This window comes from Rhinolophus sinicus, chromosome 7 (assembly GCF_057876585.1).
Source record: "Rhinolophus sinicus isolate RSI-liver-muscle chromosome 7, RSI-T2T, whole genome shotgun sequence".
NCBI classification, from domain to species: Eukaryota; Metazoa; Chordata; class Mammalia; order Chiroptera; family Rhinolophidae; genus Rhinolophus; species Rhinolophus sinicus.
In genome coordinates this window covers 42,327,102-42,343,109 of record NC_142507.1, presented here as the reverse complement: position 1 = coordinate 42,343,109, position 16,008 = coordinate 42,327,102, and the positions used below count along the sequence as shown (strand labels likewise).

General features: G+C 34.9%; 1 protein-coding gene across 2 annotated transcripts in view; it reads right to left on the bottom strand.

The window, feature by feature from the left end:
• Positions 1–16,008, bottom strand: part of GPSM2 (G protein signaling modulator 2) — a 49,023-nt gene that overhangs the window by 7,175 nt on the left and 25,840 nt on the right. For both annotated transcript variants that reach the window (XM_019730541.3, XM_019730544.3), the window contains exons 5-12: positions 15,549–15,691; positions 14,886–15,009; positions 14,662–14,777; positions 12,075–12,230; positions 10,713–10,821; positions 9,553–9,682; positions 6,105–6,175; positions 669–845 (exon numbers count right to left, since the gene is read on the bottom strand). In XM_019730541.3, coding sequence (XP_019586100.3) covers positions 669–845; positions 6,105–6,175; positions 9,553–9,682; positions 10,713–10,821; positions 12,075–12,230; positions 14,662–14,777; positions 14,886–15,009; positions 15,549–15,691 — 1,026 coding nt within the window. The remainder of the gene's footprint in view (positions 1–668; positions 846–6,104; positions 6,176–9,552; positions 9,683–10,712; positions 10,822–12,074; positions 12,231–14,661; positions 14,778–14,885; positions 15,010–15,548; positions 15,692–16,008) is intronic.

Genomic DNA, 16,008 nt, shown 5'->3' with positions numbered 1-16,008 from the left:
GAGAGAAAATCTAAATATGCCAGCATTATCCTTAGATCATGAATGGAACAGTATCTTGACACATGAAATGCAAAAGGTCAAGATGAAGATTTAAAATAAAAACTGACATTTTTTGTAAAAATAATACAAGATGACAACATTGTTAATAAAGTTATTTCAATCAAACTGACAAAAAGCATTTCTAGTTATTTTAGTTTTTAATCCTTGTATTTTTAAGGCTAAAGAAATACACTTCATATAAGGAATTACGCAAATATTAGTGATACAGGCCCAGGCTCAAAGTTTATAGCTTCTTTTGTCATATCGGAATTGCCAGCATCACTAGTCTAGCGCTTTGGGGCCATTAAGTAAAATCAGGGTCACTGAACACAAGCACTGCAATACCTCGACAGTTGATCTGATAACTGAGATGGCTACTAAATGACTAACAGGTGGGTCACGTATACAGTGTGGACACGCTGGACAAAGGGATGGTTCACGTCCAGGGCAGGACAGTGCAAAATTTTCATCAGAATGGTACAAAATTTAAAACTTATGGATTGTTTATTCTGGAATTTTCCATTTAATATTTTTGGACTGCAGCTGACCACAGGGAATTGAAACTTTAGCAAAACGTAGGTGGGGGGGGGGGAGGAGGCTACTGTACTTAAAATTTATTTCAAACATACCCTCTGAGAATTCAGAATCCGGTGATCAATGGAATTACTGGCATCTTGGAGAACTTTAGTGGAGGAACCAGTTTTGTATTTTTTCCCTTTCAATCTGTTGACAAAGAGTAGCTTTGCAGAAGGTTTGGCAAGAAGAGGTTTTTGTTTAGCAAGAATTTCACTGTTCCAGTTCTGTACCTACAAAATTTTAAACATAAATAAAACAAGCATGACGAAAACACCAAAGCTATCTCTGTTTTTCTGTAATATTCACTTACATCTGCACTCATTTAGTATTGGAGGAAGGGGAGCTTAGATCTTTTAATCAATTCCTTTTTGCCAGTATATTTCACTGTTTTCAATAGCTCATACCAAATATATACTGCGGATTTCTTACTATCAAAACATTAAAATGATTCTTTTTAAGAAGCTAAGAATAAGAAAGTTTGCCAAAATCCGATAAAAATGAAATCTCGATGGTCAGAGGAGCCAAACTTTTATTCTGGATGTAAGTTACTTAAAAATCTGTTAACAACTGAAAATTTTGCATATATGTAGAATTTTAACTGTAAAATTTAACATCTAATACATAGCAGTAATTTTTTGTCAATAGAATTGTAGTTTTGAGTACTAAAATTATTTGTCACTAAATTCTCTTTTGTCATAAATTCTCAATAGGCAAAACATAATCAGCAATTTATATAGGTCTAGATTTGGTTTAAATATATTAGGTTGGTGCAAAAGTAATTGCGGATTTTGCATTTTTTTTTTTTAACCTTTTGAACTGCAATTACTTTTGCCCCAACCTAATACATAACAAGCTTTTTAGAATGGTAACATAGATTTGAACTTTTTAGTTAAAAAATATTTTTCAATTAGAGTTGACATATTAGTTTCAGGTGTACAGCAGTGATTAGATATTTATAGACTTTACAAAGTAATCCCCCTGACTAGTACCGACCTGGCACTGCACATAGTTATTACAATATTATTGACTATATTCCCTGTGCTGTACTTTACATACCCGTGACTATTTTGCAACTACCAATTTGTACCTCTTATTCCCTTTGCTTTTTTCACCCCAGCCCCCAAGCCCCACTCCCACCTGACAGCCATTAATTTGTTGTCTGTATCTGAATGTGTTTCTGTTTTGCACAATATTTAAATAACAGAGTAAAAATAACAAATATTGAGTCTAAAGGACAAATATAGAGTACATATATGTGACATCTGCAGCTTTAACATTGTCTTAAGTATTTGCAAGTAACTAATGTCCATGTTATGTAGTAGTTGATGATTTGATGGGGCACTTGTCATAGGTACACATATAGTTAAATGCACAGATTTTAAGTGTGTAGTCGAAAGATATATAACCTCTACCCCAACCAGAACAGAACATTTCCATCAACCCAGAATATTCCCCCATGGGGCACAAATTAGAATAGCTCCTGCCAAGGCTAATGACTTAAGTGAGACACATAGCTAGTAAGTGAACCAAACCAGCTATCTGCAGTCACAGTGGAGCTTCATTTTTCATTCCTTTTCTCACACAGGTTATAAGGGGAAATTATTTGCTAGAGTGGATTTCAGGATCTACTGATCAGAGAAAAAATAAATGGCCCTTGATGTTAGAACATAAAACTGCACCTGAATCCCAAGAGGAAATGTAAAAAATTTTAAATGTTTCCTATATAGTTATTTGGACATCTCAACAAAAATACTGAAGAATACAGAATGGAACAGTGTCTTTAAAATTATGAATGAAAACCATTTCTAACCAGTAATTCCACAGTCAGCAAAATTACCAATCAAATGTGAGAGTAGGAAAAAAGTATTTTCAAACCTTGAGAAAGAACAAAAGTGGAAGGTACCAGACTCCCTGATTTCAAAACTAAATTACAAAGCTACAATAATCAAAACAGTATGGTACTGGAATAAAAACAGCTATGTATAGATCAATGTAATAGAATAGAAAGCCCAAAAATAAAGCCTTAATTTTATGGTCAATTAATTTATGACAGGTGGTAAGGATATACGTACAATGGAGTAAAGACAGTGTTCAATAAGTGGTGCTGGGAAAACTGGACAGATACATGTAAAAAAATGAAACTGGACCCTTCTTACATCACATACAAAAATAAACTCAAAATGGATTAAAGACTTAAATGTAAGACCTGAAACCATAAAAATTCTAGAAGAAAACAGGCAGTAAACTCTTTGACATCAGTCTTTTTTTTTTTTAATTAAAATTTATTGGGGTGACAATGGTTAGTAAAATTGCATAGGTTTCAAGTATACAATTCTGTAATACACCAACTAATATATCATATTGTGTGTTCACCACCCAGAGTCAGTTCTTCCATCACCATATATTTGGCTTCCTTTACCCTCTTCTACTATCCTCCCTTCCCCCTTACCCTCTGTTAACCACTAAATGGTTGTGTCTATGAGTTTTTGTTTGTTTGTCTTGTTCCTTTGTTGCTTTCAGTTTTATATCCCACATATCAGTGAAGTGATGATTCTTGACTTTTTATGTCTTGACTTATTTTGCTTAGCATAACAATATCAAGATCCATTCATGATGTCCCAAATGGCACTATTTCATCTTTTCTTATGGCAGAATAGTATTCCATTGTGTATATATACCACATCTTTACCCAATTATTGAAGGATACTTTGGTTGTTTCCATTTCTTGGCCACCATAGATAAAGCTGCAGTGAACATCAGAGTACATATATCTTTACGGATCAATGTTTTCAGATTTTTGGGGTATATACCCTGAAGAGGGATTGCTGGGTCATATGGTAATTCTATTCTTAATTTTTTGAGGAACCTCCACACTGCCTTCCACAGCGGCTGGACCAACCTGCATTCCCACCAACAGTGTATGAAAGTTCCTTTTTCTCCACAGCCTCTCCAACACTTGTTATTAGTTGTCTTGTTGATGATAGCCATTCTGACTGGGGTGAGGTGATATCTCATTGTGGTTTTTATTTGCATTTCTCTGATGATTAGTGATGTTCAGCATCTTTTCATATGTCTGTTGGCCATCTGTATGACCTCTTTGGAGAAATGTCTATTCCGGTCCTCTGCCCATTTTTTAATTGGACTGTTTGTCTTTTTGTTCTTGAGTTGACATCAGTCTTAATATCTTTTTGGATGTGTCTCCTCAGGCAAGGGCCACAAAAGCAAAAAGAAACAAACAGGACTACATCAAACTAAAAAGTTTCTATACAACCAAGGAAACTCAACACAACGAAAAGACAACCTACTGAATGGGAGAAGATATTCACAAATCCAATAAGGGGTTAATATCCAAAATTTATAGGGAACTCATACAGTGTAACACCAAATAAAAAAACCTGTACAATTAAAAAATAGGCAGAGGACTTGAACAGACATTCCTCCCAAGAGGACATACAGATGGCCAACAGATATGAAAAGATGCTCACCATCATGAATCATCAGGTAAATGTAAATCAAAACCAAAATGAGATACCAATTCACACCTGTCAGAATGGCTATCATCAGTAAATCAACAAATAAGAAGTAATAGTGAGGACGTGGAGAAAAGAGAACCCTCGTGCACTGTTGGTGGGACTGCAAATTGGCGCAGCTGCTATGGAAAAAGTATAGAAATTCCTCAAAAAATTAAAAATTGAGCTAACATACAACCCAGAAATTCCCCTTATGGGTATTTATCTGAAGAAAATGAAAACACTAATTTGCAAAGACATAGCACCCCTGTGTTCACTGCAGCACCATTTACAACAGCCTAGAAGCAACCTGAGTGTCCACTGACGGATGAGTGCATAAAGAAATTACGGTATATAGTCATGCACTGAATAACAATGTTTTGGTCACTGACAGACAGCGTGTATGATGGTGGTACCTTAAGATTATAACAGAGTTGAAAATTTCCCATAGCTTTAGTGACGTCGTAGTGCAATGCATCCTCACGTGTCTGTGGTGCTGCTGCTGTAAACAGAGCTACTGAGTTGCCAATCATATAAAAGTACAGCAAGTACAATTATGTACATGATACTTGATAATAAATGACTATGTTGCTGGTTTAGGTATTTAGTATACTATTCTTTTTATTATTTTAGAGTGTACTCTTTCTACTTATAAAAATTTGCTGTAAAACACTATGCTGTGTTACACCGGCAGCAGCCTTATACATCTGCTTACTACATCCCTTGATTTCATCATTTTCTCTTGTGCTTGGTTTAATCTTGTGTTGTTTTGTACAGTAACGTGCTGTACAGGCTTGTTAGGAACAACAGGCTATAGCATATCGCCTACGTATGTAGCAGGCTATATCAACTAGGTTTGTGTAAGTGCTCTCTACGTAGTTCATACAATGACAAAATTGCCTAATGACGCATTTCTTAGAAGGCATCCCTGTCGCTGAGCAGCACATGACCATATGTACAGTGGGATATTATGCAGCCATAAAATGAACGAAATCTTGCCATTCGTGACAACATGGATGGACCTTCAGGGCATTATGCTAAGTGAAATAATTCAGTCAGAGAAAGTCGGATACCTATGATCTCATTTATATGTGGAATAAAAAAAAAAAGAAAATAAAATAAAAAACCAAAGCAAAAATAAACCAAGCTCAGTGATGAAGGGAACAGATTGGTGGTTGCCAGAGATGGGAGGTGGGAGGCAGATGAAATGGTTGAAGGGAGTCAAAAGGTACAAACTTCCAGTTATAAAACAAGTTATGAAGATATAATGTACAGCATGGCGACCACAGTTACTAATACTGTACTGTATATTTGAAAGTTGCTAAGAGTAAATCAGTTCTCATGATAAGACAAAATTCTGTAACTATGTATGGTGACGGATGTTAAGTAGACTTTTTGTGGTGATCATTTCAATATATAGAAATAGCAAATCATTATGCTGTACACTTGAAACTAACATATTACATTTATACCTCAAATCATTATGTTGTAACTAATATAACATTACATTTACCTCAATGACACCTCAAAAAACAAAAAAACAGGAGATCATACATGGTGGGGGGAAGCACCACAAATATTTATTTGGAAATTACAAATAAATCTTAGTGTGGCAGTTGGATGGCTCAGTTGGTTAGAGTGCGAGCTCTGAACAGGGTGCGAGAGCTCTGAACAGGTTCGATTCCCACATAGGCCAGTGAGCTGCGCCCTCCACAACTAGATGGAAGGACGACTTGGAGCTGATGAGCCCTGGAGAAACACACTGCTCCCCAATATTCCCCAATAAAATAAATAAATAAATAAAAGTTTTAGCAAGTAGCCAAATTTGTAAATATGGAATCCATGAATAATGTGAATGAACTATACATTAAAAAAATAATTTTGTAATTTTATAAAAATATAAACTTTCATTTAAATTAAACATTACTAAAATATTTTATTATAATAGTTCAATAAATTTGAAACATAAAAACTGTCAACCTTTTCTGGTGTTAACTTCATAAGTTCCATGTTTTCCATACTGTGTCGGCGTCCTAACTTGGGGCGTGCACCTTTGTAAAAAAAAAAAAATAAACCAGAGAGCCCTTAAGACTACAAATTCAGCATCACTATGTTATTCATTATTCAATTTTAAAGTTTGTTACACAAACCCATATGAAAGGAGGAAACATGTACAAATGTATTCCTTTAAGAATAATTTTCCATACCAACTGCATAAAAATAGAACATATACTCGATCTAAAATGCTCTGATGTAAGGAAGTTAAATTTTGATTGGAAATTAACTTTGGTTTCTAACATTACCCCTTAATTTAGAAAAGGCATTTTATAATAATTGGTTTTATACTATCTAGCTTAAAAAACAAAACAGAACAAAAAACACGACCAAACAAACCATAGTGATCTAAGTAAAAACATAAGGAAAAGGCTTTAGGCTGTCAATTTTGAGATAAGAATCAAAATAATATCCCAGTGCTATTTTTTTCTGAGTTACCCATTTCCATTTTAAGATCTCATTAGATTCAAAAAAAAAGAAAAAAGATCTCATTAGATGACAGATTTACTGCCAGTCAGGAAACGTTAAATAAAAAGGTCCTTAAAATTTATTTTCAATAAAATTAGCATTAAAAACCTTTCATATCCAATCTTGTAAAGATTAAGCAATACTTTGAAAGACATAAGGAATACATATCTAATACCCAGCTTAAAAAATAAACCATCCCCAACACATTAAATTCCCCCTTGTGTAATTCCCCCCATAACTTCCCTCTCTTCCTGTGATTTTTTCATATTTTTATTCGTATGTGTATATCTCTAAGCAATAAAGTTTATTACATACATAACGTTATATAAATGGTCTCATACTATATATATCCTCTATCTTGTTTCCTTTGAGCAACCTTACCTTTGTGAGTCACTCAAGTTCATTCGTGTAGTTTAATTTTCATTGCCATTTTAGGACTAGGAAATTATTTATCCATTCTACTGGTGACAGATATTTAGGTTGCTTCCAATTTTTTGTTATAAGCAATACTACTCCAGAAATTCTTGGAAATCTTAGTTTACACTGGAAGTGGACTTGATGGATCATAAGCTTGGTACATCTTCAACTTTACCAGAATGTTGCCAGACTGTTCTTTAAAACATACCAGTTTCTATTTCCATCAATATTGCATAAGAGAGTCCATTCCCCACATCATTTCAACACCAGTTATTATCAGACTTTTTAATTTTTGTCCACCTCATAGGCTTTCAGTATTACCTCACTGTGGATTTCCCTGATTAAATGAAGTTAAATATTTTTTCATATACTTATGGGCTATCTGTGTTTCTTCTGTTCTTCACTTCTGTCCATTTTTAAGTTGGGTTATTTGTCTTGTTTTTAATTCATAGGAGTTGTTATACATTGAGTATACAAATCCCTTTTTAATCATATGTGTGGCAAATGTCCTCTCAGTTTTTGTTATCTCTTTATGGTTTCTTTTAATGAAATGAAGTTCTTAATTTCAATGTCAGTTTTTTCCTTAATGGTTTTGTTTTCGTGTCTTGAGAAGTCCTTCCCCTCTGATATCACGAAGATATTCTCCTTTATTTTCAGAGGTATTACAGCATACTGATTGAGCATGGACTCTAAAGGCAGACTATTCACTCGTGGGATGACCTTGGGCAATTACCTCTCTGTGATTTGGTTTCCTCATATGTAAAGAACAATATCTACCTCTTAACATTGTGTGATGATAAACTCATCATTATCTGTAAAGGGGTCAGTACAATGCTTGGTAAGCAGTAAGCATTCATGAAGTGTTGGCCAGCATTATCATTATTGTTGTCAATCTGTCTTCCCTAATTAAACCTTTAATATAGCAAGAATTTATTCTTTTAAGATATTAGTTTCCATATATGCAATGAATATAAACACAGGCTCTATATTCCATTCCACTGGTTTGTCTGTCTCAGTGCCAGTAGCACACAGCCTTACTTATTGTAGCTTTATAATCTTTATCTGCAGATAAAGCACGTCTCATTTCTTGGTTTTCATCAGGAATGTTTTGGCTTTAAGAGTTCTCAGACCAAAATGACCTCACCAAGTTCCACAAAGACTTGTTGTGAATTGCTTGGCAGTGCATTGATTTATATCAGTTTGGGGAGCATTGACATCTTTAGTTTTCTGATGTGAGCAATTACAGAAAGAAATGTGTTAAAATTTCCCATTATGATTCTGGATTTCCCCATTTCTCCTTTCAGTTTGGTCAATTTTGCTTTACGTACTCCGAAGCTTTGTTATTAGGCTTATTAGGAACATACAAACTTAAGGCTTTTATCTTCCTGGTGAATTGAACTGTTAACCATTATGCAGCACCACTGTGAAGCGACCCTCTTCATTTCTAACAAGCTCTTTTGCCCTCAAGCATATTTTATCTGATATTAATACACTATATGAGATTTCTTTTGATTTGTTTTTCCATAATGTATCTTTTTCTATCCTTTTACTTTCTGGCTTATAATATCCTTACATTTTAGATATTTCTCTTGCATTAACTTGGATTTTACTCTTTTTCTAATCTGACACTTCTGTCCTTTAAATGGAACATTTACATTTAATAATATTAATGATATATTTGGATATTTGGACTGTTTTCTCCTTTACTATGTTTATTGGTGAATTATATTAATCGATTTACCAGTGTTCAATCCACTTACATGCCTGTTTATTTTAAATACATTGCTGGATTTGGTTTCCTAATATTTTGTTTAGAATTTTTGCATCTATGTTCATGAGAAAAGACTGACCAATAATTTACCTTACTTGTATCTAGTTTGGATATCAACGTTGTACTGGTTCAGAAAGGCTGATAAAGTGTTCCCCTTTTTCTAGTTATCTACAAAATTTTGTGGAAGGTTGGAATCAATTTTCTTGAATGTTTGGTAGATCTCACTTGTAGAATCATCTTGGCCATGTATTTTCTTAGTGGGAAGCTTTAAAATTACTGATCATTTCTTCATGGTTTTAGGAATTAGCGATGCCATTCACACTGCATTCTACAATTAGATTTTTTTATTTTTTTCTTGATTCAGTTTTGGTAAGTTGTTTTTCTAGAAAGTGTCCATCTCTCCTAGGTTTTCAAATATATTTTTATAAAATTATTCAGGATAATCTCTTTACCTTTTTAACCTCTGCTGCATCTATATTATGTCCCCCTTCTCTTTTTTTTTTTCTTGGATAACCTTGCTGTAGATTTGTCAGTCTTTTTAAAGAAACAGATTTGTGTGTTTTTTATTCTCTCTCCTGAATTTTGTTTCAATTTCATTAACTTCTGTTAGTAAAAAGTTGAGCTTCTTACGTTCTATATTCTCTCTGAATATGGTAAACATGCGATAAATATAAATCTTAAGGTAAAGAAGTTGGGTTTTGCAGACCAATTACTTACCATCCAAACTGTTATCAATTTCAATATTTTCAGACATTACTGAATTGTTTGTGCTGTAGCTCAGACCAAGAACCATTTGAAGATCTGAGAGATTCAGTCGTGCTGTTAGTTCACCACTTCTATCCCCAACCTACAACCACAAGCATTTACATTTTAGAGTAATACTTAAAGACAAAGAATGGTGAAAATCAGTTGAAAAATGCTGTGAATCTAAAACTGGAAGAAAATAGAGAGAAATGAAAATAGTTGTATTAGAACTATGAGACTACGAAGAAAGTGGGGTTTTTCATTAGTAGCTTTTTTAAAGTATAAAGAAGGAAAGTTTCTAAAATATGACAACAGGACAGCTAATTATAGTCTATCAATTCTTTAGCTCTCTAAATATTAGATTGCTCTTAATCTCTGTGATCATATTAAATAATGTGGTTATTCTGTGACACATTAACTTGGTATCCCATGAATAAAATTTCCTTAGAATATTTTATATCCATACTGTAGTAATAGTTAACATTTATTTGTTAAGCTGACACATTATATATACATTATCTCTAATCCTTATAATACTTTGCAAGGTGGATATTATTCCCATTTTACAGATGAGAGAAATGAGCCTGAGAGGTTTCCAAGCTCAAATAGCCAACAAGTGGCAGAGCTGTAACAGGAACCAGTCCTTGATGCAAAAAACCATGTTTCCCTTCCAAACTATGCTACTTTTCCATGTAGAAATGGGGGTATGATGGAGGCCTACTTTGGTGATCTTTCTATTCCCCTGTGCCCAGCCTTATCTTCCTGTCTTCCTACATGAAGCACAGGGCAAACATACCTCGGATCTGTATATCAAAATGCTTTCTGCACTTTTGATGCCAACAGAATATATAATTAAATTTATTACTGAGCCATATAGGAACAATCTAGAGAATAGGACTTTCCCAGACCGTTGGGGTTCAAATCCCAATTTTGCCAGTTACTAGCTCTGTAACTGGGGAAAGTCACTCAACCTCTCCATGCACTAGTTTCCTCATGTGTAAAATGGGGAGATATCTCACAGGGTTTGTGAGGATTAAATAAATTAGTATAAAGTGCTAAGAAAGCATCTTGCTCACTGTACATGCTATTAAGTGAATCACAATAGCATAGATAGCAATTTTTTAGTTTCATACCTCTCTTGAAATTTCCAAGTGCTTTTCAGCAAAATGCATTGCTTGATCATGATTTCCTAGAGCAGTGTATGCATTTCCTAAGCTCCAACATGCTCTTCCTTCACCAATTCTACAAAATAATTCAAAGCTAACATGCAGTTATCTGAAAGGAGGTCTGTACAGAGAATAAAAGCTATCTACCAGTAATTAAAGGTATAAACAGTGCTTTGGATGTATTTGATCTTTCATATAAAGAACATACTATCATAATACTCGAGACATATTAGAATACCCAGATAATACTGAACTCAAAGTATTAAAGCATCTTTTCAAAACATGCAATGTATCACCAAATCTCAGGGATCGGTCTCACTACCCCATTTTCTTTCTATGACAGCCTTACTAGGTAATCATTCAGTCTGTCTGAACACCATCGGGGGAGAGAACCCAATACCTCTTGAGGTAGCACACTTCATTTTGAACAACTGTACAGAAAAGTTCTTCATACTGAGGTAAAAATCTGTCTTCCTAAAGTAAACATCACAGACTAAAGGCCTGCACAGATACGCTGTTTGTCATTCAGTAGAGAGAAAAAATTAGCCATTAACACTAAAAATAGAAGATCACATATAAAACTCAGGACATCTAGCTTCTCTTTAAAAAGAGGAGAATCTAGACATAATGGACCCGTGTTTCTGCCTGGCAAAAATTAGCTGGAGTTTTGGGGCAGGTGTCCCCTTTACATTGGGCCTTACTATCTCCAAGTTCACCACAATTCACGCACTCATCTAGTCAGGAGGACATTTGTAGGCAATGGAGTTTGTGACCTTGATAGATGAATGGAACTCCAAGCAAATATAATCAGTTGGGAGGATCTACAGGAGGAGCTAGGGCTTATGGAAGTTCTCGCACTCACATAATGGTGAGAACCCTATACATGAGAACCCTACAGGAAGAACTCTGTTATAATAAAGCTCTGTGGTTCTAACTTCCCCTTCCATTAACTTCCTTTCCCTTCTATAAATGCCCCTCATCTTGGCACGCAGGCCAGAGCATGCACGTGGCTTGCCATGTCTGCCTGCACTGGGTTGCCAGCCTTTCTTTTTCCTGAATAAATCCTTTCTGGTGACTAAACACTTAGTCGATACTATTTTTCAGTCGACAACCTATTGACTGATCTTGGTTCAAGGCTGTAGGAACCAGTCTAATCCTCTTACCACAAGCTAGCCCTTCAAACAATAATATGCAGAAAATGTTACTGAAATAGAGGAAATTCCTTAAGGAATTAAAAAGGAAACAAAGAAATTTAAAGGAAAAATTCTAGGGTTTGAACAATGCATACCTGTGTGTTACCACAGCTATAGTAAAAGGGATACAACATACCTGTCCTTTAGCTCCTGAGCGATTGCTAAGTGCTTCAGATGATAATCAATGGCCTTTTCATAGTCTTGTAGCAAAGTATATGTGTTTCCAAGACTGTAACAAGACTGTGCTTCCACAGCTCTGTCTTTAAGCTGTCGAGCCAATAGTAGTGTCTTTCTAAAAGAAGAGATTAATTCTTACATAATGATCATTTTTATTTTTGGCTATAATCATAAGACTCTCACTTTTCCAACCTGCCTTTAAAGCAGATCTGTTTTAAAGCCTAATAGCCCATATTTTCTGCACTATTTTTAGACGAAATAGAAAGATGACTTGGAACCACAAAAAGACAAATCCAGACATTTATAATAAGAGCCCTATTAATTTTCCAGAGAAAAGGAGTAGTGACACATGAGATCAAGTGCCTCTAAATATTAACATAGTATTTTTAACTTTTGAAAAACCTTTTCCTGTTATAGTGGCAATAACTTAAAGAGACTTTTGTTCACATAACCTCTCTTTCCAATCATACTGTTGCCTTTACATTTTGTCAAAACTTAAAATACTTAAATTCTTATGTGTAGGCCGTTAGTCACCAATTCATGAAAAATATTAAATACTACATTTAAACATTAACCAAATTCTACCCAATACATACGAAATCATCAATGAGAAGCTAGGGAAGCAGTTAAGAGCAGGGATCCTAGAGCCAGACTGTCTGGGTTCAAATCCCAACTTTGCCTGTTACGGTTCTAGCTCTGTAATTGGGGGAAGTCACTCAACCTCTGTATGCACTAGTTTCCTCGTAAGTAAATGGGGAGATACCTCACAGGGTTTGTGAGGATTAAATGAATTAGTACAAAGTGCTAAGAATAGCATCTTGCTCACAGTACATGCTAATAAATATTACTTCTGTTTTGTTGTTATCATCAGTGCTTAAACGTATAGATGCTTTCGGATCCAATAATTCATATGACTCTTTCCTACAATTTCTGCTAAATAGTATGATACTTCATGTCAATTATAACTATATGAAAATAAGTATATGATAATGGGCTTTTTTTTAAAAAGCAAACAAACCTGAAATTATCTATGTAATGACGATACCTTCAAAGCTGTCACCTTGGGAGGCTACACATGTACGTTAACGGTGTCTAGCCGCTCAAACATTTTTGGAAGATTTCTGCAGTTGCCCTCAGATGCTCTGGCATGACCCTTTCTGGCACACCATTATTCTCTGAGGGTATAGTTCATTTGTAAATGATCAGAAATCTTTCTGAAACCAAATTCAATTACTAAAGTAAGCTTACCAAACTACTGCTCTCTTCCTGAAGGATATAGATCTATAATGTTAAAATAGTCTTCTTAAGTGGCCCTGAAAATAATTCCAAAGGTGATTTCCAAAAATATTGGTTAAAAATATGTGTAAAGCTCTGAGTTCTAGCTGCTTATAGGGGATGGGGGTAAATTTCATTACTTTAGACTCATGCTTCTTTAAGTTAAATAGCCAACATCCACTTTACTACAGAACTTTTCAGTACTTAATACAAGTACATCATTTATTAATTAAAACTTTTCTGTGTCTTTTAGCTTTAAAATATAAGCAACCTATTTTTTAAATTAGAATATATACTACTTATATAGTGATCTATTTTATTTGGCAGGATATTTCATATCTAACTAATCAACAAATACCATTAATCGATGTTTAAAGTAGGGTAAGGTAACATTCTAGTTTTTTAGATGGACCTAAAGCAATTTTACCTTTTTTCTTTAGATGACAAAATATTCAGAACCCTCTCACATTCTTTAACAATAAATACAAACCAACCAAGTGCCCTTGGTTCACTCACACTGGCTCCTGCCAAAGTCTGTCTGCATGGGCCTTCAATCCCCACTAATCAGGGAAAACTCCAAACAATCTGGAAAGCACAGACCAGACAGCCTTAGGCAGTCTAAACTCTGCTATCATCTATATTCCAAGCCTACTGACAGATTAGAAAGACTTGCCACAGAAGAAGCTGGGATTGCCAACTTCTCAGGTCAGTGAATGGGGCAGGGCCTCAGCTTATAGTGAGGATCAAAGATGGGCAGAGAGAGTGGGAAGAGAACTGCTCAAAAAGGGAAAAAACTCAGTGATCACTGGTGGAAATGAAGGCATATTTTTGTTACCAGGCTTTCTTGCGGTCTTTCTGCAAACCCATAATTGGGTGAAAAAAAGTACGTTAATATACACAGTACACATGCTAAACAGGTTTTAAAAACTTTAAAAGAATTTCATTTAAAAACAGTTTTGAAGATTAAAAACTCGTAAAAATATAAAGGGGTCATACTGCTGCTATTAAGTCTTAGGTACAATAATATTTATTGAGCACTGTGTACCAGGTATTATGCTGAGTGTTTAATATGTTCTTCCTTTGAATCCTCACAACAATCCCCAAAGCAAAGTCTTGATGGCCTGTTACAGATGAGAAACCGAGGAGGCTTAGAAACCCAAGTTCCTGCTGCTAGTATGTAGCAAAAAGCAGGTTTTAAACCCAAAGCCTATGATTTCATATGACAGCATAACTACTCAATTTACATTTATCTACAGAAATATCAGACTAACTTGTAGTATTCAGAGGCAGTTTCAAATTCACCAAGAAATATATATGCATTTCCAAGGTTGCTATATGCTCTTCTTTCAGCTGCTTTATCTCCAAATTCTTTTGCTATAAGGAGACGCTGAAACAGAAAATTTTAATTAGATATAGCCATAAGGAAAGGATAATATAATCACTGTGCAAAACACTGATGGAGAAAATGACTTGGCTCCAAAGCCTTGCGCTGTACCTGCTCATGAGCTATAACTGCGTCCCTGAAGTTGCCCAGGAGGTAATGTGTGTTTCCGAGATTTCCAAAGGCACGTCCTTGGGCTGCTCGGTCTCCCAAAGCAGTCACTAGTGATAGGTTTTCCCTAAGAGATAACAAAAAGTTGTGAAAAAATAAGTTTGAGAAAAAGAATTTATTGATTTGATTTACAAATCTTTTTATTAAAAAAAAAAACAAACTTAAGCCTACAGCCATAATGTGCCACATTTTAAAGATGTGTCTGAGATGGAGGGTGATTATAGGAAATAGCTAGGAACACTTTACTGAACCATTCAGGCAGGTTTCTGCCCAGAGTCAAGGACAGAGTTATTCTTGGAGCCTCTATAGATAAGAAGTTCTATGAAATTCTATTGATCTAAGACTAAATTTACTCCAGATAACTTAGCCTAACCATTTGTTTTTGCCACTAAGTGGCACTGGTCTGCAGTTTAAATGAAAGCTTTCCAAGGGAGGGAATTATTACTAATACATCACTGTGACATTTCGGTAACAATTTGATGGTTTATTTTTACTTGCTAGTCCCAAATTTAAAAATCTTTGCCAAACGTAGAAACTTACTACCAGATAAAGAATGTATGGTGGATCCACTTAGGTGGGCCACGTGACTGCCTCAGTGCTACTCACTCATAATAATCCACAGCTGCCTGCAGAGCGCTTCTCACTTCTTCTGGAAAGTCTCCTGTGTCCTGAGGACCAGGGCAGCCAAAACTTTTCCCTTTGGCGTGATACACATTTCCAAGATTGTAAAGTGCTCTTGCTTCTCCCACCTAGATAAAGATATCAGCACAGTTTACATTCTGAAATCAGAGGTCAGATATTATAATGCCTATCACATATACGTATTGGTCATATCCTTGATATTATGGTCAAGAGAAAGAAAGGTTTACACTGGCAATCCAAACAAAACCAAACAAATGATTACTTATGAAAAAAGGACCTCTCATTATTTTACTTTTTCCCTCTATTTAAAAATTTGTATGTTTCTCTTTTTCTTCGATTCTTCTATGAATATTTTCTTTTTTTGGTACTATCTGTTAGATACAGAATAATTAAATAGAATTAAAACACAAAGCAATTTTCGTGA